Source organism: Ursus americanus, chromosome 23, assembly GCF_024610735.1.
Source record: "Ursus americanus isolate L20-20 chromosome 23, mUrsAme1.1.p, whole genome shotgun sequence".
NCBI lineage: Eukaryota > Metazoa > Chordata > Mammalia > Carnivora > Ursidae > Ursus > Ursus americanus.
The window spans coordinates 35,815,460-35,839,149 of NC_142149.1; the positions used below are offsets into that span (position 1 = coordinate 35,815,460).

Below are 23,690 nucleotides of genomic sequence, written 5' to 3' on the forward strand. Positions count from 1 at the left end.
TAACACAGCCTCAGAGGTCACATGGGATAAGCGATTGATTGAACAAGCCACAAGCCCCTCTCCATTTCTAGGGCAGAGAACATAGACACCACCACTGGGTGAGAGGAGTGTCAAAAAATTTGCAGCCATATTTTAAAAGTGCTGCAGGGATAAAAGCCAGAGATAAATGCTTCCCCTCTCTTCCGCCTGGTGAAATATTCCGAGATAACTTCATAAGGCTCTTCAAAAAAACTCTCAGCAGAGAGGTGCTGAGGAATAATGAGATTGATACATTTTTGCAAGTAGAGCCAACAGTATTTATTAATGGGTGAACGCGGGGTGTGAAACAAAGCGAGGAGTCAAGGATCAGGAGTCTGTGTGAGGAATCACACCACTGGTTTACAGGCTATTCCTGCACTGGAAGTGCTTTACTCCTGGGGCAAACACTCTGACTTAGAGGATGAAATTAACCTCCTGGAGGAAGGGTCCTTCATGAAATACTCTCTCTGTGTGCCTGTATCCCTTGGGCAGTTGGGAAAGCATGAAGTCTCCTTTACTATCTACTTCCTGTTGCATTCCCAGCCTTGTTCCCTTTTTCAGAAATAGCATGTTGCCTATTGTATAGCCAAAGGACGGCACTCTGAACCTCTGCCCTGTGACTTCCTGGTCTTCCTCTCTTATAAATACAAGGGCAGAGCTGGGATCCCGGAGAGTCAGAGAACAAGAGAGCCAGGAGTCCTCAGACCAGCTCTGCCTGCTATCGGGAAGATGAAGATCTTCACGGCTGCCCTCCCCTTCCTCATTCTTGCTACTGCCCTTGGATCCCAGGTCGAGGTCGTTCATGGTGAGTTCAGTGAAACTTCCCACTGGTGACGCGGTGCACGGTAACTCGTGAGCTGGGGAGGAGACGCAGAAGGGCACCTTTGTCCTCTGACATCGTCCCCTGCCCCAGGCGGGGATGTGAATTTGGCACTTGTTTAAAAAGCAGCACCAACAGGCTATAGACCTCTCTCTCTGGGAAAACTGTGTACAAATGACTGGTCCCCCTTGAGGAAATAACTCTCTCCCTTTTCATGACCAGAATTATTCGATGCCTTCTCTTAGCTGACATAGAACTGTTAAGTGCTAAATCAAAAGAACTATAGTAAAATTGTAAATTTGCAGAAAGCAGCATAGAATTCTACAATGTTAGTGTAATATTATCATTTTAGAGAGGAAATGAGACAAGCCCTGAAAGTGCCTCACCCAAGTCCACCTAACCATTCTATTTATTTAACAAACAAATAGCTAGTTCTTCCTATGTGCAGGCAGGCACTGTTCTAAGTGTCTTATGGACTTCATACATTAGATCCTCCTAACAACCCTGGGGGGCAGACTATCCGCAACTTGTATAGTTCTGCCTATTATATTATTGTTCTCATTTTCCAAATGAGAAAACCTTAGACAACTTGATCAAGATCATATAGCTATTAAATGGTGGAATGAGGGTAGGAGCCGGTTAGGAAGCTGCTATGGAAAGGCAAGGTCACTTAAGATTTTATTTTGCAAGCCCCACACACATCATAGCAAGCATATCAGGTCTACACACATGCCTCCTTAAATAGAATTCATGTGTAACTATTTAAGAAATGATCTAAAAGTTTAGTTGCCTTTGCCTCATTAGCCTAATGCAGGTCCACAATCCCTTCTCCAAAACTCTGGGGTAGGATGTGTTTTGGAATGCAGAAGTATTTAGTTTTTAAAAACATAATACAATATGATCCAGCAGTTCCACTCTGGATATATACCCAAAAGAAATGAAAGCAGGTACGTGAAGAGAGATGCATACACCCATGCTCAGCACAGCATTATTGATAATAGCCAGAAGGGGAGAGCAACCCGAGAGTCCATCAACAAATGAATAGATTTTTTTAATGGGGTATCCACATACAATATATTATTCAGCCTTAAAAAGGAAGGAAATTCTGACACGTGCTACAAAAGGGACAACCTTGAAGACATTATGCTAAGTGAGATAAACCTGTAACAAAAGAACAAACACTGCTTGGCGTGGCCTGGGGCTTGGGGGCGGGGAAAATGGGAGTGATTGCTTCACGGGCACAGAGTTCCAGTTTTGCAAGATGGAAAACGTTCTGTGGATGGGTTGTGGTGATGGTTGCGCAATACGTGAATGTGTTTCGTTCTACGGATCCGTATGCTTTTGCACATGCTCACAATTGTGTCGATTATGTCTATTTCACATTTTCAATAACATAAATGACATTTTTTAAAAGATAACACATACCTGGACATTACTTAAGGTCGCTGGCAGAGTCTGAGACGTGTACTTCAATCAAACGTGGTAGTATTTCTGCGGCAAACACAAATAGTCATACTACTAGGATAAATAAAGATCGTGAATAGCCTCACTTCACTTTGGGTGACATTGTGCCACTGAATCAGTTAACAAAAAATTCTGCTGTTTCCTGAGCCCTTGTGGATTCCAGAAATGTATAGAAAGTATTGTGGCATGTTTCACATTATGTACCCATTCAACCGATTTATTCATATCGGATCTACAGTTTGCTTTTGGTATTTCAAAGTCAGTCGGATGGATTCACGTCTCTGACAGTCTCAAGAATTTCCTGAAACACCCCAGGGCCCTGAGAGAGAAAAGGGGCCTGGAGGCAGACCTCGAACCCAGACTGGGGTCCAGTGGTGCAACATCATCACCTCCCTACCAGGGGATGGGGCTGAGACATGAGACCAGAGGAGACATGGAGACAAGGCTGCCTCAGTGATTTCTCTCCCCTCCTTGTTTGTTTCTCCCAAATAGAACCCATGGTGGTGAAAATTCAGCATGAACCATTCATACATATGGAAGGTAAAGGTATATAATATAACATTATATTATAGCATATGTTTAAAAGCAGCAGCTGCACAGATCTGCTCAATGGCTTCAGAACACCTCATTTACAGGGTGGGGGTAGGGGGAAGGTGGGGAGGGTCCTGAAGTTGGTGAATGTCCCAAGAAAGATCAGGATGGACTGTTAGAGGTGACCTCTAGTCCACCCAGTTGTCTCTAGAGTTGGCTCACCTGGGGGCAGAGGTGCTCACTGATGCCTTCCACAGAAATGAAATACTCCCTCTTCTATTGGAAATGGCCGTGGCACTGTTACGGCCTTGCCTGTGTGCCCTCACATAGCTCAGCCCCAAGGAGAGTGAAGCAGGTGCAGGCCGAGAGGGAGAACATCCTCCTGGAGTCCTGTGCCTTCTCACCCTCCCCAGGACTTTGGAGGAAAGAGGGAAAGGACCTAGTCTTCCTTGAAAAGAGACCCAGTCCTTAAATGGCTCTTTCCCCTTGCAGCAGGCTTTCACCGTCCCTCTGACTGCTGCCCCGACTTAAAACAACGAAAAATTCGATGTGCAAACATGAAAGATTTTTTTGTAACCAGCAGTGCATGCTCCCGGCCAGCTGTCATGTAAGTGCCAAGCTCACTAGCCATGTCTTGGGAGGGGAGGACGTGATGGACAGGTGTGTAGAAAAGTCCCACCCTCTGGATCCTGCCAGGTCCCAGGAGGCTTGTGTCCTCATTAGGATCCTGCAGGGCATCAGGTAAGAGACGCTCGCAGTGAAGAGGCAGACTGGGGACAGATGGAGAGAGCAGAAGACAGGCTGCCCGAGGAAATACCCATGAGTCACTAAGGCAGCCTCAGAGGCTGAGGCAGGGTCTCAGAGAGGAGGTGCCCTGAGCCCCTGTAGCAGAGAAGGAAAAGAACATGCTGGTACGAGTGGGAGATCCCAGAGCCGGGGAGGAAGGGGCTCCCCATCCCCATTTACTGAATGCTCCTTAGTTTGTAATCGTTCTCCGTCTTGCTCCCCAGCTTCCTCACCAAAAAGGAGCGGCGTGTCTGTGCTGACCCTTTTGATTTGGAAGTTCAGAATTGCATGAGGTCCCTAAAGATGAATCACGTGGATGTGAGAAAGAGGAGGCTTGCTTGAGAAGGGATGCTAGGTGCCAGCCACCCCACCTCCACTTGTCTTGTCCCAACTCCCTCCTGGGATTTTCTTGGCCTGAATTATTTTTCAAAAAGCAACAACTACTGTTCTTTTTGTTCTGGTTATAAAAGCAATGTATTAATAAAGAGTATCCAATGTAAATTTCCTTGAAATTTAAGAGGAAAAAGAAACTATAGGAATTGCTGAAATTTGGATTCTGTGTTTTTTTTCCAAATGATATAACATAATAGAATGTTTTAAAAGCTCAAAACATTCAAACTCATTCAAACATAGATTGAACATGTGTCAAAAATGTGCTTAACCCATTTAATGAGGGAACCATAAAACTGAGTCAAAGATCATCTGAGGAACAGAGATTTATATAGTTAATTGGGGATGGCATTCTGATGTTAAGTCAGAGAAAAACAGATTAATATCCTATAGGAAAATAAAACTGTAACTCTGGGGATTATCTTTTCTTTTCTTTTTTTTTTTTTTCATGGGGGGAGGGTAGGGGCAGAGGGAGAGGGAGAGAACCTAAAGCAGACTTCACGCCCAGTGTAGAGCCCAACACAGGGCTCAATCTCATGATCCTGAGGTCATGATTCAAGCCGAAATCCAAGAGTCAGATGACGCTTAACCAACTGAGCCACCCAGGCATCCCTGGGGATTATCTTTTCTACTGGACAAAAATCATTTACATCTGTGCTAGATAAAAATTTGCAAGTTAACCTAATTTCACAAAGTCAGGGGCCCCATCAGGACTAAGTAGAACACCACTGGAGAGGACATTCCCCCTACAGGAGCCCTGGGGTGGGCTTGTTGGACAATCTTCCAAATGACATTGGAGGGCCTGCCTGCAGTCATCCTTCTGCCTTATTTCTACATTTTGGATATTTTCTCTCAACAGATATAACTTCCTCTTTAAAGTTAAAGGACGTTAAGAAAACCATATAAAGTTGGACTGAACATGGGTAGTGAGATCAAGCCCAGCATTGGGCTCCATGCTCAGCGGGGAGTCTGTTTGAGGTTCTCCTTCTCCCTTTCCCCTCCCCCACTGAGTGCTTTCTTGCTTTCTCTAAATCAATCAATCAATCTTTAAAAAATAAAGTTGGAGTGAATATCAATTTTACATTCATATCTATTCATGTATATACATTTATATTTATAATTAGTAAGTCTTAGTCAACTGTCTCAAAATTCAGAAGAAAGCACTGAAATTCTAAACAAAAGTTTTTTAATTAAAAAAAATGTAAAATGTATCTTGCTTTTTGGGTGATTTGCCATAAAGAGTTATAGGGAAAAAACTCACTGATGACCAAATATCTGTCATAATAATAAACACTATTAGAAGAAGAAACCTGAGACAGTGATTAAAGCTGGGAATTATTATAACTCTAAAGGGATTAAATACACATTCACACTATGTCTCCTCTTATTCTATGAAAAATAGTTAATCTTTGGAGGTTTGACTATGGTGTAGAAAACCTTCTTCTGTTCCATCATTTAGGAGTAGGGGATGGACAGAAGATGACTGGGGAGTAAGAGGTAGAGCACAGATGTACACAGTTTAGCCAAGCATTCCAGGTAATTCTTAGGCAGGTGGTCTTAGGAAGGACCTCACTTAGACCATTTTAGGAGGTGCAGGTAAAAAAGGTAGGCAGGCTAGCTGGTGGACCTGTGCCTTAGTAAATTTCACTCCTTCAGGGATTCTCTCTTTTTTTCTCAGCGGAAGTAGAAATCTCTAGTTCCCCGGTCGTGAATGCAGTTTCTGAGGATGGGGGCACTGGCTCTGGTGGGCAAGGAGGAAGGAGGGGTAGGACTGGTCCAACCTTCACTGAGGTTGTCGGAAAGTTTCATTTCTAGGGAGTAGAGGTGGTGGGACTCCTTTCTTGTCTTTGACCAAAAGTTGTCCTGGGCACTGCCCAGCTCTCTCTCTCTCGTGTCCATCGCCCCTGTGGAAGGCTCCCACATAGATAGCCTTCTTTACTTAGAGAACTGTGCTTGAACCCATTTATGACCTCTCCTGTTGCTCTCATCCACTTCACTGTATTCTGTTGAATTCAGCAGCTTTGAGTTAACACCAGCCCACTGAGAACTGAGTGATGGAAACCGCAATTTTTGGCTTCTCTGCAGAGATTTTGTTTCAGAGCCTCGGTGAAAATCTCAAAAAGTTGTTAGATTGAAACGGCGCTAGACGCAAGGGGAAAGTGTGTGAATTCATTGGTTTCTCTGGCTGGCCAAGTTGTTAGCTCAATAGAATGAAATGGAGAGCACGGACCACTGGAACCATCTGGACAGTAGAGGACCAGGTGTCTCATCAAGGCTTTGGGTCATGACAATGGCAGCTGAACAGAAAGGGGGAATGGACACTGAGACCTTCCTTTCTGACCAAGCATCTGGTCACTCATAGAAGGTCTTTGAGATCTTGGAGCAGACAATGGTTTGTTATGTCTACGTCAATTACATAATACATACCCTATTTTCACAGTTCCTCAAAAACTGCATGTTCTTTTTTGCTTCCTTGCTGTCTGTGGTGCCTCTGCCACAAATACTCCTCCTCTCAACTCTCCCCAGCAAAACTCAGCCCAGCCTACAAGGTTCAACCTAGATGTCCCTGTAAAACCTTCCCTTGCTATCTCACCTCCCTTTCTCTGGAATTTCTTCACGTTTTTCTGGTGGACAAGTTCTCCCCCAGGCCATGCCTAGTAAGTAAGAACAAAATATGACCTCTGTGTGCAAGAATCATATATATAGCTCCTCTCTAAATCTCCAAGTGGTCATGCAACAGTGGATTAAAATGATGAGGTGGTCTTATGAGGGGCAACCAGCCTGGGCCTAACACCTTCCCAGGCCCCATGCGGGCTACCCAAAGGTTGACGCTGACCCTTTGAACAGTCCAGGGTTTGGGGCGCTGACCTCCATGCAGTTGAAAATCCAAGTGTAGCTCTCTAAAAACTTAACTACCAACAGCCTACTGTTGCCAAAGCCTCCCTGATAACGTAACAGTCGACTCACACATATTTTGTATATGTATTACATACTATATTCTTATAATAAAGTGAGCTAGAGAAAAGAAAACAAAACATTATTAAGAAAATTATCAGGCAGGGGCACCTAGGTGCCTCAGTCGATTAAGCATCTGCCTTCGGCTTAGGTCATGATCCCAGGGTCCTGGGATCAAGTCCTACATTGGGCTCCCCTTCTGCCTGCCATTCCCCCTGCTTGTGCTCTCTCTCTCTTTCTCTGGCAAATAAATAAATAAATAAAATCTTTAAAAAAAAAAAAAAGAAAATCATCAGGCACAGAAAATACATATACAGTATTTACTGTATTTATAAAAAAAAAAAAATCCACATGCAAGTAGACCTGCACAGTTCAAGCCTGTGTTGTCCAAGGGTCAACTGTATATTGAAGCACAACAGGCAGGAAGCTGTACTATAGATCTGAAACTTTAGCATGCATAGAGGCTCCTAGAGTGTGCTCTTCCAGACCCGGTCTGGGGTAGGCATGGCCTGGGGGAGAACTTGTCCACCAGAAAAACGTGAAGAAATCCCAGGAAATTAGCAAGGGAAAAAGAAAAGAGGATAGCTTGACCACCTCTCAGAGAAAGCAGAGGGACTCTGAGATAAAGCAACAAAAGCAGAATCCAGCTAATGAGAAGTCTATGCAGACAAGAGAAAAATGATGACTACTTGGAAAAACCTGGGTGCTATCGCTAGCTAGGTGTAGCGTAAGCTCTATGGTCAAAATTTTGTGGAGCTAACTGTCATGTGTTATATCCTTATAAAATGATATTAAACTTTACCTTTCAGCCTGACTTAGCGTAATGTTTCAGAACCATTCTTCAAAGAATAAAACATTAACCATGCATGTGGGAAAAAAAAAAAAAAAGAATCACCTGGAGGGCTTGTTAAAAACACAGATTACTGGATCCTAGCCCCAGAAATTCTCATTCAGTAGGACTGAGTGGAGCCCAAAAAAACCCAGCATGTCTAACAAGTTCCCAGGTCCTGTTGATGTTACAGTGTGGAATGGAAATGTGAAGAACTCTCACTTCGGACTTTGTAATTTCAGCATTGTTTGTGACTTTTATAAAAAGCACATGTTTCTTTAGTAACCAAAAAATAATTTCAAAGAATTGAAAAAAATAAATCTTTATGGTCTTAAGAACAAAGAACAAAATGAGCCAGTTCTTGACTTGTGTTGACACATTTTTTTCAATGATGAAGTTTATCAGAGCTATTTAATTATAAAAGAAATATGCAATTGGGAAAAGTTTAAACACAGCTAAGTAAGTCTGACAAACAATTTTCAATTTTTAAAAGCAAAAATCTTAGGGGGAACCTGCCTGGCTCAGTTGATAGAGCAAGCAACTCTTGATCTTGGGGTTGTGAGTTCAAGCCTCATGTCGGATATAGGGATTATTTTTAAAAACTTTTTAATCTTTTTTTAAAAAGTTTTTTAAGGTAAAAATTTTGGGAGTTATGCAAAATAGCTAGAAAAAATGTGCTTAAAAGTTCTAAAAAAAAAAAAAAAACAGGGGCATCTGTGTGGCTCAGTTGGCTAAACTGCCAACTTTTGATTTCCACTCGGGTCATGATCTCAGGGTCCTGGGATCAAGACTGCCTCGGAGTCTGCTTGAGATTCTCTCTCTCCTTCTCCCTCTGCCCCTCCCCACCACGTTCCCACTTGTGCACTCTCTCTCAAATAAATAAATAAATCTTTAAAAAGTAAAATAGAAAGCTGCACAGAAATCATCAAGGCATAAAACAACAAATGGAAACATCCACATTTTTACACAGTGAAGGTTTTAAATATATAGCTCATTCCCTTCTCTCCTTCCCCCCCCCCTTCATGTATTCATGCCCTTGGTGTGAACCGGGGGCTCACCTGAGGACCCAGCTAGAACTGGGTCAGAGGGCATGATCCACATGGTTGAGGCCAGTGTCACTGGGACTGAAGATACAGCCAGTATGGCCAGAAGATTTGGTATACACAGGGAACAGTGCAAAGAGGTAAACATATTGAGGTTAAGGGGAGCCAGATTTCTCACCACTGAAGTAGAGAGGGAAACACATAGAAAGGGAAGATTAAAATAAACCCTGTCATATTGACTTGGAATTGAATGTTTGGTACAAACTTCTGGTTTTTCATTTAGCTAGACTGATGATATAGAAATTGCTATAAATGCTTAGATTGATATAATAGAAATAGATATAAATTTATATACACATTTATGCATATATGCTCAATATATTTTCTAGTTCTGTCCACTAAGAGCTCAGACCTAAGAGCTCTGCCCCTCCCGTAGCAATGAGCACCCTGAGCACCCAGATCTCTCAAAACCATCATTTACTAACAGGAACCAGGACTCGTTGGAGAAATGGCTGATTCCCAGAGCTGGGGCAAAGTATAAGATGAGCCTCACATCATCATTTTCTGCCAAAAAGGAAATAAGCAAGGATAAATCAGAAATCTTCAAATCTTTTAGAGAATGGGGCAGTAGTGCTGGGAGCCTCGCAGGCAGGGGCCATGACTCACAGTGCTGAGCACACACGGCACGCTAGCAGCAGCAGCGTCAGGGGCTCCCCCACCATCACAGCCCCTGCACTGGGGCAGCCACACCCTGCTCCCTCTGCTCCTCCTCCCTTCACTTGCACCATGGCTGATCACTGAGTTCAAGGAAGCTTTCTCCCTATTTGACAAAGAGAGCGCTGGCACCATCACAACAAAAGAACTTGGAACTGTCATGAGGTCACTGGGTCAGAACCCAACAGAAGTCCAACTGCAGGATATGATCAACGAGGTGGCTGCTGACAGTAACGGCACCATTGACTAACCAGAGTTTTTGACTATGATGGCTAGAAAAATGAAAGATACAGACAGTGAAGAAGAAATTCGTGAGGCATTCCCAGTCCTTGACAGGGATGGCACTGGTTACATCAGTGTGGCAGAACGACCTCATGGCATGACAAACTTGGGAGAAAAAGAACAGATGAAGAAGTCAATGAAATGAGCAGAGAACCATATTGACGGAGATGGACAGGTCAACTATGAAGAATTCATACAGATGATGGCTGAAAATGAAGACCTACTTTCAATTCCTTTTCCCCCTCCAGAACAAACTGAATCTTTTACTTACCTCTTAAAAAAAAAAAAAGTTAATTTACACATTCTGTTTCTCTACAGCAAAACTGAGTGTCAAAATACCTTAGGTCCACACACACAAAATCTGCCTGTATTGGTTGGTGGTCCTGTGTCCTTTAAAGATCAAGCTCCCACCAGTTTTACAATATAAATACTTATACCCCCTTAATGATAAAGCAGCACTTAGTGGACTCCTTGCAGTTCTGTTTGCTCATGATTAATACACGGTTTGGCCAGTTTTTCATGCATGCTGCTTGACAACTGAGCATCGTCAGACATTGGCGTTAAAAATGATAAGTGAAAAAAACAAATTTAAAGCCTATTCAAATGTGTTCTAGTCCAATTTGTTAGTATAAATTGTCACGGCTGGTTTACTTAAACATTTAAAATTTGTTTACCTCAAGATGTTTTGCAGAAACATGGATGAAGGGTAAACTGTCTAGACATAGCACCACTCAGCAGGATGGCCCTCTTATACTTCTGTGTGCCCCGACCCAAAGTGACAATGACACCTACCCTGGTGGCCTGCTGCATATGTTGGGTTAGCGTTGTCCTCATTGTACTAGAGTAAAATGGGTGTCAGGCTATCACCATGCACACAAAGTTTTAAAAAGGAAGGGACCATCTTTGGACTCTGTTTTTTAAAACCTTCTGAACCATGACTTGAAGCCAGCAGAGCAGGCTGGGGCTGTGGACTCTGCACAACCATCACCATTGCTGTTCAAGAAATTATAACTTATGTCCATTCCAAGTTGTAAATGTTAGTCTTTTTTTCCAATAAAAAGACCATTAACTTAAAAAAAAATCGAGAGAGAGGAAAAACCAGGAAAAAAACACAAATATAAGTTCCCCCCTTGCACAAAAATTCTCATACTCTCAAGGCAGAATTCTATACCCAGCAAAAATATCAATCAAGCATGAGAGAGGAGTAATGACTTCTTCAGACAAGCAGGAACTCAGAAAATGTATGTCCACACACTCCTTCTGTATTATTTGATTTTTTAAAATCAATGTGTATGTGTTGCTTTGGAAAACATTTTTAATATTTTTTAAATAGGTACTGCATACTTACCAGCTGGCAACAGAACACTTAAGGTCTTCTTGTTGTGACCGAATTCCATTCATCCCACTGTATTATAATTTTCACTTACTTTTTGATTCCCTCTTTGAGCTAGGAGTCCTCTGAGGTCAAGGTCGTCTTCATTCCCATCCTCCATGCATAGCCCAGTACCTGGCATTGATATTGTGGCAAAGAAGTGATGTAGTCATTAAACCCATTCCATTTTCCTCCTGGGCACACAGATGATCTATATTTTTCATATTTTCATCATTAAGTTGGAGCCAGGTGCTTTCATTCTGGCCGTGGAGTGGAAGTGAAGTCATTTATATCATTTCCGGTACACGAAAATCTCCCGGCTCTCTTCTGCCTCTTCCCTTTGTAGCAAACTTGGAGGCCTTGTGTTGAAACTGGGGGAATCACAGACAGAAGAAGCCTTAGTCCATGAATAGGTGCGTGAACAGCTCTCCCCAACACACACACCCTCATCCCACTGCTCGCACACATTGAACTATGACTTGAGCAAGAAATAAGCCTTCATTTAATTAACCCCCTGAGATTTAGGGGTGGTTTATTATAGCAATTAGCATATACAGACTAATGTAGATAGGAACTTAATAATTTCTTGGAAAATAAAGGGATTTCCTGTAAGGCTCTTAGCAACAACTTGGCAGGTAGGCTAAGTCTCCAGGAAAACAAAGTAAACACTGTTTCCTTCCAACTCATATTCTCCCCAAAAACAACTTATTTCCTCAGATGGTTCCTAATGGCAATCATTATTTGATTTGAAGAGTTTAAGTAGTATTGTTATCGATAACAAATATAAAACATGTCTAATAAATGGCTATCTTGGCAGCCCAGCATGTTTCCTGTGAGACGTACATACTTCAACCCGCTCAGTTAATTTATTCATGCTTCTTCTGAAACAGGCGTTTATACCTCACCTGCTCGCTGCCAGGCTCTGTGTGAATGGGCAAAGGTAAAGAACAGATGCCCCCTGCCCTGACGAATCCAGTCAAGGAAAGAAGATGCGAACAGCTTTCCAACCACAACAGCAAGCAAAATGGGCCCAGGGTGCCCAAGAAGAGTGTGGTAAAGGCCACCAGACGGAGTCCGCAGAGGCCAATCTGTTCAGCATCCCAGTCATCCTGTAAATATGAGCAAGTCCCTGGCCCTTCTGGAGCCCCAATTCTTTCTCCGTAAATGGCCACTTTAGACTCATCTAAGGATGGCAACACATGGCCTGTGAGCTGCACCCCAACAGGAACCATATGTTAGTCACAGCACTCCCTCTGAGGGGTGTGACGTGGCCTCAGAACGGTGTCCAACAAAGAACTCTGGTCCACCCCTAATCAGGGAAGCCTACTAGCCATCCCTGAACAAGGTGTTTTCTAGGTGCCCATCAAGCTTCTCTGTTAACAAAAGTCAGAAACCAGGAGAAGATCCCAAAGGGATCCACCTGAGCTCAGACTAAAGGCTTTGCAGAAAAGCCACACTAGCCAGGACACATTCCAAGACAGGTTAGTCGGGGCGGCGGGGGTCCCATGTTTCTCCATGGCATAGAGGTTAAGAACACAGACTTGAGAACTAGACTGCCCAGGTTTGAACCCTGATTTCACTTATCAACTGTCAAAACTAGGGCAAGTTATTTATGCTCTCTGTGCCTCAGTTTCCTCAACTGCTGATTGAAAGATTAAATGGGCTAATATTCATAAAACATTTGGGACAGTGGCTAATGCATATAGCCGTTATGTAATGTTTGTTAAATAAATTATCTACTGAGCATCGTGGCGCTCATACCCTCGGGTATGGTGAGAGGGCGGTGATAAGGCTGGGAGCTGCAGGTTCTGCGTAAGTGTTTAAGTGAAGAGCGCCTAGCCTAGATTAGTAAGACCGGACTTGGGGGGCTCCAGGCCTCATCCTGGTACCCCAAATCCCCTCTGATCTCGAAACAGATCCTGAACCTCCCCACATGGCCTTGTTCCAGGCCCAGAACTTGAATTGGGCAGAGGCCACATCCCAGCCTTGAGTTCTCACACTAAGTGTGCAACAGTACCCCCAGGCCCTGTGCTGTGGCCTACACCAAAGGAAGGGCTTATATCAAAGGAGTTAAATTTATTTGCACTAGGGATAGAAGGCAATTTCCTCCCTGAAATCTTGGCTCTCCAGGCTTCCCTGGCTCCACCCTCAAAAAACATGCAGGATATGAAATTGCTGAGGCATTGCTACTCCCTACTTCCCTTTGTCATCTTAGTTCCCTCAGTTAAAAAAATATTTTGCCTTGATGATCATTTCTCAACACCTCTTCAGCCCAGGAGCCTCCGAAGTCCCTACCAGGTCAGCTCTCCCCCTGCGGCATCTCCCCACCAGGAGGATGAAGGTCTCCCCCGCCAGGAGGATGAAAGTCTCCATGGCAGCCATCTCCCTCCTCCTCATCCTCATCACCTGTGCCCTGGGGCGCAAGGCTGAATTCTCCTCACGTGAGTGCAACACCTTGTCTTCCTTCCAACCTGGCCCCTGTGGGGAAAGAAGCAGGAGTAAGCTTGCTGGGGATATAAGGAAGAGGGGCTCTAAAAGGAGGTCTGGGGTCTTCTTCAACTGGTTTCGTCCTTGCCCTCCAGGACCAGGCCCCGCCATGGAGTGAGGCCTGTCTCTCCACTCCCTCAGTTCCTCTCTCTCTGCCGTTAAGTAAGAGGGGCCTACCCCATCTGGGGGACATTATCCCCAGGGAGATAGAGGAACAATTTGGGAGGGGACCCTCAAAGCCATTTGTCTGCTTGCCTCCTGAGACTGGGGCCACCTGTTTCCAGAGTCAGCCCCACCCCGTAAGAGCAGCCTTGCTTAGGTGTGGGCTGAGGGGAACCACAACAGTGCGGGTCCCACCTCGACCACCCTTTCCCAGCTTATTTCTTAGGATGAGCTGCCTTCACACACAACCAAAACCATGCCTCACCCTTCAATTTTACCTCCTTTCCTTTTCTGAACCTGGGGGGAGACAGAGACGATTGTTGAAATAAAGCTGGTCTAACATGAACGGGAATCTGGGCAGTTTGACTTGCCTCTCTGAGGAGGCGTTTGGAGCTCAGAGGGATAGAGTAGGAGTAGTCTCGGGGACCAGCAGACCCCTTATCCCATTCTTCGGGAAAGAAGGATGTCAATTGGGTAAAAGAGCAGGCCTTTCCCTCCCCACCTACGTATGCGGCCGCCCCTGGCGACCACAGAGGCCACTGCCCGGACACTCCCAGTTCTGTCCAGGTTAGCCGCATAACGTGCAAACCCCCATCACTCCACTCCATGACCACGCTGCTTCCTTTTCTCCAGGGCCCTTGGTCAGAAATGCCCTTCCTGCTACCTCCATAAATCAAGCTTGACTGAACGTGTGATTTCCACTGTCCCCCTCCCGCACCTCCTGTAAGAGCCATGAAATTTCAGAATCAGAAAATCGCTGGCAAGTTCACCTAATCCAGTGATGTTTAACATTTTTTTAGATCGTGGGAACTTTCTTCAAGCAAAATCTTACTCAGAAACCTAATAAGTAAAAGAGCAAAAAGGGCCAAAAAGGGTACTATCCCCAAAACTCTACTCCTAAATGCATCAGTATCTTTGAAATAGACCCCAAAGCCCCCAGATCCCAGGAAGCTCAGTGTAAAAACCACCAATCTAGTCCAACAGCCACATTGACAGATGAGGAAACTAACAGGGGAATAAAGTTGCCATGGGCACAAAGCCAGCAAAGGCGAGGGGTGGTTGGGATCTGGGTGTCCTGACTCCCTGTCCTTGGACTTTGGTGTCAGCTTCCTTCCCTCTTTGCAGGACAGGGGTTCAATGGGGACACAGGCAGAAAGGGCAGATTGGGAGTGGCTGGGTCTGCACTCCCAACTGGCACGTGTCCCTGTCCCCCATGGGCATTTCTTCCAAATACTCCTCTTATGTGGAACATTTGTGCGAGCCTGCCCCACAGGAGTGGTGTGTGGTCACTGAGAAGATTTGGGTTTTGCTAATCTTCAATCCAGAGTTGAAGGTCATCAGCCAGTCTTTCTAGGAGAGATTGAAGAACGGGAAGGCAGGTGATTGCTGATGTGGGAGGAGGGAAAGAAGAGCCAGAGGACTGGGAATCCACACAATCCTATCTCCGAATTCCGAGGGACCCCCTCCTCCTTCCTTCCCTCTTCCAGCCTCTGTCGTGCAGAAACAGCTGGCAGGTCTGGCCTTTAACAAAGAGCCCCGGCTCAGCTTCCCTCCTGCTTTCTCCTCAGGTGGACCTTACCACCCGGCCGAGTGCTGCGTCAGCTACATTGCCCAGGCAATCCCACGTCCCCGGATCACAGATTATTATGAGACCAGCAGCCAGTGCTCCAGGCCTGGGATTGTGTAAGTGGCCCCACACACTCTACTGGGGGACAGGGAGCCTGCAAGCCTGAGGCGGGCCGGGGAGGCCCAGGAATGGAGACTCCCCAGAGCACCTCTCAGGTGCAGCAACGGGCAGCAGAGAGGCAAGCTGGGGGCTTTCTGGACTGGCTGAGCCTGCAGGGAGCCAGAGCAAGCCCAGAGGCATCAGCGGAGGCGAAGGGAAGGCAGGAGGGCACTTCCAGGGGCAGGAGGAGCACGGAGACTAGATGGGTCCGGGGGTCCTGAGGGGCTGGAGAACATGTCTCAGAGAGGAGCCTGGCCTTGAGCTGCCTCTAGCAAAGGAAGGAGAAACAGCCTAGGTGGGTGAGGAGTTTGCTCGCGAGGGCTGACCGGCTCTCACTTCCCGGCGGCTGGATGCCTCGGGTGGTGACCCTTCTCCCTTTTGCTCCACAGCTTCATGACCAAAAAGGGCCATTCCGTATGTGCCAACCCCAGTGATGACTGGGTCCAGGACTACATCAAGGACCTGGAGGGAAATGAGTGACCCAGAAGTAGCGGAGAAGGGCATAGCTGGCCATCTTAAAGAGAAGAGGCCACGGCCCCCCTCTCAGCCCCAGCCACCTCTCAGGAGCCACCTTGCCTTGAATTAAAGACCTTGAATTCATGCCCTCCATGCCCTCACTCAGTTCTACCGAATCTACTCACTGGAGCCCAGCCGGGCTGGCACCCTCAGCATCGGCCTTTGCTCTGCAGAAGTGTGGTCAGCTCTGGGTGCAAAAAACAGGTCAGGCCTCTGATGGGGGTGGAGGGAAGCTGAAGCCATCTTTACACAATTATTGTCAGGATGGTAACAGATACCATTGTCTTAGCGCTGTCTACCTTCCAAGCAGTAAGTAGCCTATGTGAATTATCTTACATGACATACACAAGTGTAAAGCTAAGAGTTGTCACCTGATTTTGCAGGTGAATCTTCATGAAGCCTTCTTTATAGCAGACAAACTTCAAAGCCCTTTGTTCTGTGCTGCTCCCAAGGCCTTCATTCCCAGCCGTCTGGGATAAGAATGATTCGTGAACTTATTCCATCCAACCCTTCCTCTCCACTTACATACATCAGGTTGTACTGTATCGTTAGAGTCATTTTTGTGTCCTCCACAAGGCCTAACAAAGCCTGGCCTATACCAGGTGCTCACGAAATGGATGGATGGATGGATGGATGGATGGATGGAAGGAAGGAAGGAAGGAAGGAAGGAAGGAAGGAAGGAAGGAAGGAAAGAAGGAAGGAAGGAAGGAATGAGGCAGGAACCAAGGGGAGGCTGTGCCCCATGAATTACACCCAGCTGCCTCCAAAGGCTCTCAGACCCATCTTCAGGGGACAAGGGGAAGTCCTATGTACTCAGAGTAAGAGCATGCCCAGTGTAGGCACTGTGGCCATCCTTCCCTGGCCACTGGCCTTCCAAGACCAGGGCCAAGAGGAGGCTTGTCTGCTAAAGGTACAACCAGGCTTCTCTAGACCTCCTTTCCTCCATAAACAGCAGCCAAGGGGGGACCCCACAGACATACCCTCCCTACCCTCATAAAAAGCCACAGCTTCACCACCACTAACTGTTTTGAACCCAGCAGGACTAAGTGCATTATACAACTTTTCCCTATTTATGAGCAGTCATGCCAAACAGCAAGGCCCATAAGGTCTCACTCTGCCCCTGCCTTCCTCTACTCTCATTTACTGAAACACTCCCCACTGTGTCTCTAAAGTTCGCAGTCCACTGACAGCAAAATCCCCTGTATCTTCCATCTCTTCTCTGAACTCTGCCTTCAACCCCAGGAATGGGGTCCTGACGCAGTGTGAAGAGAGAAGATGCTGAGGGACAGGTCAGCCCTGGTCAAGGCCAGGGGCATGGAAGCTGGAACTCTGGGACGCAGAAGTTAGTTGTCAGGTGCGTGAGGTTGGAGCGCCCCCTGCTGGCCATGGTATACAGGAGGGCTGGCCAACTAGACCTAAACTGTGTCTGAGTTCAAGGTCCAAAGATTAAAAAAAAAAAAAAAAAAAATCAACAAACAAGCTAAACAGCTCAGCAATAACTGAGGACCCAAGGATCAGCACATTGTTTTTCTCGATGTATTAGTAACATAATCTGTACAGGAAATAGTGTGAGTTCAGTCATGTGTCAGACTGAGGATGGGGGATGCTGTTTTCAGAAGCCTAAACCCTACCCCTTGCCCCAGTCTGTGCACTCTCTAATCCTGTTTTATGTTCACCTTCCCAACGATGGATCACCTGGCGGAACTGGGGTGGTTCCACCCTCCCTCCCCCTCCCCCAAAATACAGATGGATGGCAGGTAAGGTGGTGAAATCACACAGATCCAATTTTCAGAACTGCCTGCCTCCTACCTGTGTGACCTGGGAGAATTTCTTTAACCTCTCCAAGCCTCGGTGGCCTCATTTATGAAACAGAGTAATAATCTCTGCTTCACTACTGTGGGGATTAAATAAAACAGGGCATACAAGATGGCCACACCCAGCACACACAACCACACGTTCCCTCTCTCCACTCCTCTCCTTTTCCTGAACTTAAATCTTATTAATTCAACTGCATCAGGCCCCACCCCCCCCTTTCAGCAAACACTGAGGGAGGCACCGCCTCTCTCCCCCACCGGCTCTGAAGTGGTCAGAGTCCAGAGAGCCGTGAAGTCAGAGTGGACGACCAGCCTTTCCCCTGAAGCTGAAGGGCCCCCTTGACAGGATGAAGGTCTCCGGGGCTGCCCTCTTTCTCCTCATCCTCATCCTCACCACTCCTGCTTCGCACGGCCAGTCAAGTGAGTCCACCTGTCTCTGTAGGGCAGGAATGAGAAAGGGGAACAGGGCAGCTGGCAGCGAGGTGACACCAAGAGCCCTATCAGGTCTCTGCCACCAGCCGCAGGGCCTCTCCCCTCCTGCAGGCACACCTGCTGTCTGCAAACTCTCCCCTTTGCAAGTAGAGCTGGGCTGGGGTCCAGATCCCTTCTGGGGTCATCGGGCAGTTTCAGGAAGCTGGGTCAAGGTCACGTCAGGAGTCCCGAGGATGGAGAACAGGAATGATCATTGGGGGGAGCCAAGGAAGTAACAGAAGAGATGATAATAAACATGAGCAATGAAAGGAGAGCAATACGGGTGGAGGAGAAAAGCTGCAGGTGCTCTGGGAGAGCAGGATGAAAGGTGTCAGGGAGGCGGCTTAGCCCAGGAGTGGGGACTCTGAACCTAGACACCCATTCCTGGTAGTGTCTGGCACAGATTGCTGGGACTACCATGGCAGCCAAAAGAAGGGCCAGTGGCATGCCCAGGTGTGCAGTGTGAGGATGTCATGGCCTCCTCAATCCCCATTCCCCAGCCCAGGCCTAAATAAAGTCCATAGAAAAGAGGAAAACAGGAAAGGGGTTGAAAGGTGTGGGAGCCACAGGATGTTTGGGACCTATGGAGAACAAGGTTTGTTTAGCCCACTTTCTACCCCTGACTCAACCACCATTTATGAAAGAGACCACATACCCACCTCCAGGTGCCCCAGCCCTTCTTTTCTCTCTAAGGCTACCCCGGGCACATGGTCTGGCCAGACTCTGCCTGTATAAACTCTCAGGGGAGCAAGGATCACACACACCATGTAATCTGCTCACACACTCTCAAAATGCCCCTGAACTGTGTGAACTTTGCTTTGAGTACCAGGGTCATGGACGTCACTATGAGCAGAGCCACATCTGGTGGGTGGCAGGAGGCAACAATGCCCTTAGCAAAGGTCAAACAGACCGCTGCAAAGGGTTCAGTCTTCCAAAAACAGAAAATGGCCCACCCAAAGCATGCATCGGCCAAATAGTACTCTCGAGATATTCCAGTCTTGGCCACCAGGCTGGAAGCAAGGGGTCAGGCTGCAAAGGAATTTGGGGGCTGGGGGAGGTCTCTGCCTACCCTCCTGTGTGGTATCCCCAACTGATGAGTAGTCAGGGGAGCTCAAGGGAAACACAGTGCTAACAACCAATGAGGCCAGCATCCTGTCGGCATCAAAGAGGGGTGGGAAAGTGGCAATTCCAGGCAGGGAGAATGGGCATTCCTACCATCTGCTCTCAATTATAACAAGCACTGACAGAGCCTTTCTATGTGCCAGGCTCTGCATTAAGGGCTTTACCAGCATTTTCTCAACTAACCCTCACCATGATCCTAGGACACGAGCATCTTTTTACCCTCATTTCATAGATGAGGAGACCTAGAGAGATGAGGAGACCATGATTCAAATCATTTAGTCCAGCTTCCTACTCAGGATGTCTGACCCGAAGCCTAAATTAGAAGACTTTCGTTCCCACGGGGCGCCTGGGTGGCTCAGTCGTTAAGCATCTGCCTTCGGCTCAGGGCGTGATCCCAGAGTTCTGGGATCGAGCCCCACGTCAGGCTCTTCCACTGGGAGCCTGCTTCTTCCTTTCCCACTCCCCCTGCTTGTGTTCCCTCTCTTGCTGGCTGTCTCTATCTCTGTCAAATAAATAAATAAAATCTTAAAAAAAAAAAAAAAAGACGACTTTCATTCCCACTCCAACTTCTCTGGCTCATTGCTTACCTCACCCTCCTCCCTGACCCCAGCCCCTCTAGGGCCTCTAGGATAGAGTCCACACTTCCCTCCCACAGCTCAGAAGGTGTGCTGGTCCCCCCCCCCCTCCAATTTCATCTCTCTCTTTTTTTTTTAAGATTGTTATTTATTTGCTAGAGAGAGAGCATGAGTGGGGTGAGGGAAGAAGGGGCAGAGGGAGAAGCAGGTCCCCCACCGAGCAGGGAGACTGATGCAAGGCTCGATGCCAGGACCCTGGGATCATAACTTGAGCTAAAGGCAGATGCTTAACTGACTGAGCCACCCAGGCGCCCACGTTGCATTCCAGCCATGTGCAACTGCTCGGAGCTCCCCACACACAGCTTCCCCCACCTTCAGGCCTTCATACCTTTCTTTCTTCCAGACCCTACAACCCCTTTGTCTGTCTCAGTCCCACTTGGCCATCAAGAATTAAGCCATGCACTGTGTGCTAAGCCATGCACTTCTTCCCCAGACACCCAGGCTGGGTTAGGTGTCCCTCATTCTGTTTCCAAAGCACCTTGTGCCAAATTCTATTCTATCCCAGACCACATTCCACTGTAGTATTTACCTTTTCACCCTGACTAGACTGGGAGATACTCAAGAGGAGTGACTGTGTCTTCCTCATGCTTTTGCCCCCTTAGAGCTTGGCATGTAATAGGAGCCCATACGTGTTTGCCAAACCCAAGCCCCGGTTCACCAGCAAATGTGAATAACCGAGGCATCTACACCTAACGAAACTCAGTTCAGAGGCTGGAGTTTCTACGTGTGCGTCCTCCCCCACTTTTTTCGCTTTCTCTGTGACACATCAAGCTCTTATCAGCCCCTGCTAACAGATGGCTTTGCTATCAGAGGCATGGAATGCAAAGGATGGGAGATGAAGGTAGGCAACCATGGGCTCCCTCTACACCTACTTGGCTCTGCTTTCCATGTGATTCCCTCAGAAAGTCCTGAGTCGTTGAACAGTTCTCAGACCTGCTGCCTGAAGCATCATGAGAAAGTAATGCCAAGGAAACTGGTGGTGGGATACAGAAAGGCCCTCAACTGTTACCTGCCGGCAATCATGTAAGCATTCCCTGCAGATACTTCTGTGGAGGGGGAAGGGGAACCCCGGTGCCGGAATGAGATGCACAGAACCAAGAAGTCTCCATGCAAGGAGGGGAGTCGTGATTAAGGACTCGGGCTTTGAATCTCACAGGGCAGGCCTGGGTTTAATTCTTGATTTTGCCACTTAGAGCTGCGTGGCCCAATAAATGGCAGCCATCATGAAACCCAAGCCTGAGCGTCTTGGCTGAGCGGGAAACAGGCTGAAACAGGGATGATGAGGTCTAGAACCTAGACAGGGAGGCCTTCTGAGGGAACTCAGATAAGGGAGGCCCGGGGAGGCAGTGAAGAGTATGAGGGGAGCCCCCATGCAAGCTAGACATGGGGGGAGTGTGGACTAAACCCCCCACCCCACTCCATGACCACTGACTGTCTAACTCTGCTTCCACAGCTTTGTCACCAAAAAGAACCGAGAGGTCTGCGCCAACCCCCAAAACAAATGGGTCCAAGAGTACATCAAGGATCCCAATATACCTTTGCTGCCTCCCAGGAACTTGGCCCGGGTTAAAAGCGTTAGGCCATAGAAAGGTCACACCACAGCTCACCGTGACCATCAGGCCTTGGTGGGAGTCCAGGTTCCGGAACGAAAGGTGCAGCCCTGTGAATATGCGGGGGGGGGGGGGGGGGGGGGGGCGCGTGTGGTCTGAATGCCAGTCGCAATCAGAGAAGCTAATTAAAAGTATTTCAAACCTGTTCTCAATCTCTGGAGGAAATGCCAAGGTTAAGGGAGGCGGAGATAAATGCATTCTTAATACACAGAAATACATATTTCATATCCTTTTCGCTCTTTCCGCGCCTCACCTCACACCCACACAGCAGCCGTCCTAGATGATTATGCTCGGCTTGCAATGGCCCGAGCATCTCTGGCCTCTGACTCATTAAAAGCCCCACAGAATTCTTCACTTTTCCTGTCTATCCTTATCCCTTTACTAGATCTCTTCTTCTTCTTTTCTTTTAAAACATAGCTTTTTTTTTTCCCCCAACAGGCCAGCGTGGGAAAATTCACAGGCTAATAGTTTTTGTCCCTGTCGCAGAGGTTTTGCTAGATCCGTCTTCCCTGGGCGGGGCCGGAACGGAGAGAGAAGTAGGGATCTCAGCTCCCACACTGAGCCACTGGCATGTGTCACACAGCGTCATGTCTCCAGGGCTTACCCAGGTTGCAGCACTTGTCAGGGGCTTCATTCCTTCTTAAGGCCGAATAACGTTTCATCGTGTGTATGTGCCACATTTTGTTTACCCATTCATCCATCGGCGGATGTCTCGGTATCCATACCCCTTTCCTTTACACTAGCCAGAGTTAGTGGATCTTGGTTGCCGTTACTTGTGCCCAAATCCCAAGTTAACACCTTAACTTGTATGGTGACTCATTCATCGCCACCCAGGGGCTCAGAGGCAGGTAAGGGTCCAAGGCTCTGACCCACATGCTTCCCGCCCTCGTCCGTCCACAGGGAGCCAGTGCTGCCTGCGTTAGAACCTCCTGGACTGGGAGTTCCTGCTCCTTGATCCAGGGATTTCTCTCCTCCCTCCTTGCTGTCAGAGCTGAGGGGTTATAGTGGAATATGATCGAATGTCTCCCTCTAGTAGCTCACAGCCCAGGAATGCCAGAATCACTAACAGATACGATGCAGTCAGGCCCAGACCTTTGTTGGCAGAGGCCAGAGTGCACATGGGGGGTGGCAGGAGATTGACACAGGAGCTAGAACAAGTTCAGCATGTACACCCACGGCAGCAGGAAGCTTCAAAGTCCTGAGCCAGCACCAGGGTCAATGTCAGGGAACCAGAGTTCAAAAGCCTAAAGGACAGGATGGGGATGGGGCTGAAAACAGGAAGCACAGGCTGGGGCCAGGATCCTGACAACCTGGAAAGGAAACGCTGTTTGTTATTTCTCTCTCTCTCTCTCTCTCTCTCTCTCTCTCTCTCTCTGGGTCCATCAGAGTTCAGAGGCGAGATGTCAGTCTGAAAACCTAACTGGGCGTCTATATAACAAAGTCAAAGTCCCATCCTAGCACATCATATAAAGCTTGCCAGAAACTCCTAACGGTTCACATGCTAATGGAAGTACTTTCCTCTGGTGCATTCAGTTGTTTTTAAAGAGGGCTCTTCCTAGTCTTTTCAAGATAGACAGATGCCCAGATTTAAACTCACACACACACACCCAAAGGACCCCCTCACTGGGACACACAGCGATCTACCAGCTCTGATCACCCCAAAGCAAAGACCTCACCCACATAAACCAAAGAGCTCACGTGACTGTCAGCCTTGTGGGACAGAGGTGGTGGACTGGGAGGCTGGGGGTGGAAAATAAGGCCTAGAATAGTGGGTCACTTTCACTGCTATGTCAGAGAAAGGCCTTTGCCTCAGGACAGGTGAAGACCACACACAGCAACGTGGGGGAACCAGTGGGTAGGACAGGAAGGCAAGAACATGAGGAAGCTACTCTGGGTAGTACAAAGAGAATTTTACGTGCAGGTAGGAGGTCTGGCCACACGTC

At 47.2% G+C, this 23,690-nt stretch overlaps 3 protein-coding genes and 2 pseudogenes across 6 annotated transcripts; all 5 read left to right on the forward strand.

The window, feature by feature from the left end:
- The first annotated feature begins 597 nt into the window (after positions 1-597).
- LOC123776924 (C-C motif chemokine 15-like) lies at positions 598-4,167 on the forward strand. 4 transcript variants are annotated; one of them, XM_045773290.2, is made up of 4 exons: positions 598-823; positions 2,795-2,848; positions 3,326-3,440; positions 3,844-4,167. In XM_045773290.2, the coding sequence occupies exons 1-4, from the start codon at positions 748-750 to the stop codon at positions 3,959-3,961; spliced, it is 363 nt and encodes a 120-aa protein (XP_045629246.1). In that variant the 5' UTR covers positions 598-747; the 3' UTR covers positions 3,962-4,167. The 4 variants fall into 4 exon arrangements, with proteins under 4 accessions (XP_045629246.1, XP_045629247.1, XP_045629249.1 ...); XM_045773291.2 differs by having other exon boundaries at positions 3,329-3,440; XM_045773293.2 differs by having other exon boundaries at positions 2,795-2,842; positions 3,329-3,440.
- A 1,568-nt stretch (positions 4,168-5,735) lies between these two features.
- On the forward strand, positions 5,736-8,074 carry LOC148107984 (small EDRK-rich factor 1 pseudogene; annotated as a pseudogene).
- Positions 8,075-9,704: 1,630 nt separating this feature from the next.
- LOC123777135 (calmodulin pseudogene) lies at positions 9,705-11,331 on the forward strand (annotated as a pseudogene).
- A 2,097-nt stretch (positions 11,332-13,428) lies between these two features.
- On the forward strand, positions 13,429-16,179 carry LOC123776923 (C-C motif chemokine 14-like). The gene is made up of 3 exons (XM_045773289.2): positions 13,429-13,645; positions 15,422-15,536; positions 15,969-16,179. Exons 1-3 carry the CDS (start codon positions 13,450-13,452, stop codon positions 16,057-16,059), a joined length of 402 nt encoding a protein of 133 aa, XP_045629245.2. The 5' UTR covers positions 13,429-13,449; the 3' UTR covers positions 16,060-16,179.
- A 1,685-nt stretch (positions 16,180-17,864) lies between these two features.
- Positions 17,865-21,894, forward strand: CCL16 (C-C motif chemokine ligand 16). Its single transcript, XM_045773294.2, has 3 exons — positions 17,865-18,329; positions 21,040-21,160; positions 21,591-21,894. Exons 1-3 carry the CDS (start codon positions 18,257-18,259, stop codon positions 21,721-21,723), a joined length of 327 nt encoding a protein of 108 aa, XP_045629250.2. The 5' UTR covers positions 17,865-18,256; the 3' UTR covers positions 21,724-21,894.
- The last annotated feature ends 1,796 nt before the right edge of the window (positions 21,895-23,690 follow it).

Coding starts and splice junctions, on each gene's coding strand:
- LOC123776924 (XM_045773290.2), top strand. CDS start 748: ATGAAGATCTTCACGGCTGCCCTCCCCTTCCTCATTCTTGCTACTGCC. Junction 2,849..3,325: donor CATACATATGGAAGGTAAAG/GTATATAATATA, acceptor TTCCCCTTGCAG/CAGGCTTTCACCGTCCCTCT. Junction 3,441..3,843: donor TGCTCCCGGCCAGCTGTCAT/GTAAGTGCCAAG, acceptor CTTGCTCCCCAG/CTTCCTCACCAAAAAGGAGC.
- LOC123776923 (XM_045773289.2), top strand. CDS start 13,450: ATGATCATTTCTCAACACCTCTTCAGCCCAGGAGCCTCCGAAGTCCCT. Junction 13,646..15,421: donor CAAGGCTGAATTCTCCTCAC/GTGAGTGCAACA, acceptor CTTTCTCCTCAG/GTGGACCTTACCACCCGGCC. Junction 15,537..15,968: donor TGCTCCAGGCCTGGGATTGT/GTAAGTGGCCCC, acceptor TTTGCTCCACAG/CTTCATGACCAAAAAGGGCC.
- CCL16 (XM_045773294.2), top strand. CDS start 18,257: ATGAAGGTCTCCGGGGCTGCCCTCTTTCTCCTCATCCTCATCCTCACC. Junction 18,330..21,039: donor TGCTTCGCACGGCCAGTCAA/GTGAGTCCACCT, acceptor TGATTCCCTCAG/AAAGTCCTGAGTCGTTGAAC. Junction 21,161..21,590: donor TGTTACCTGCCGGCAATCAT/GTAAGCATTCCC, acceptor CTGCTTCCACAG/CTTTGTCACCAAAAAGAACC.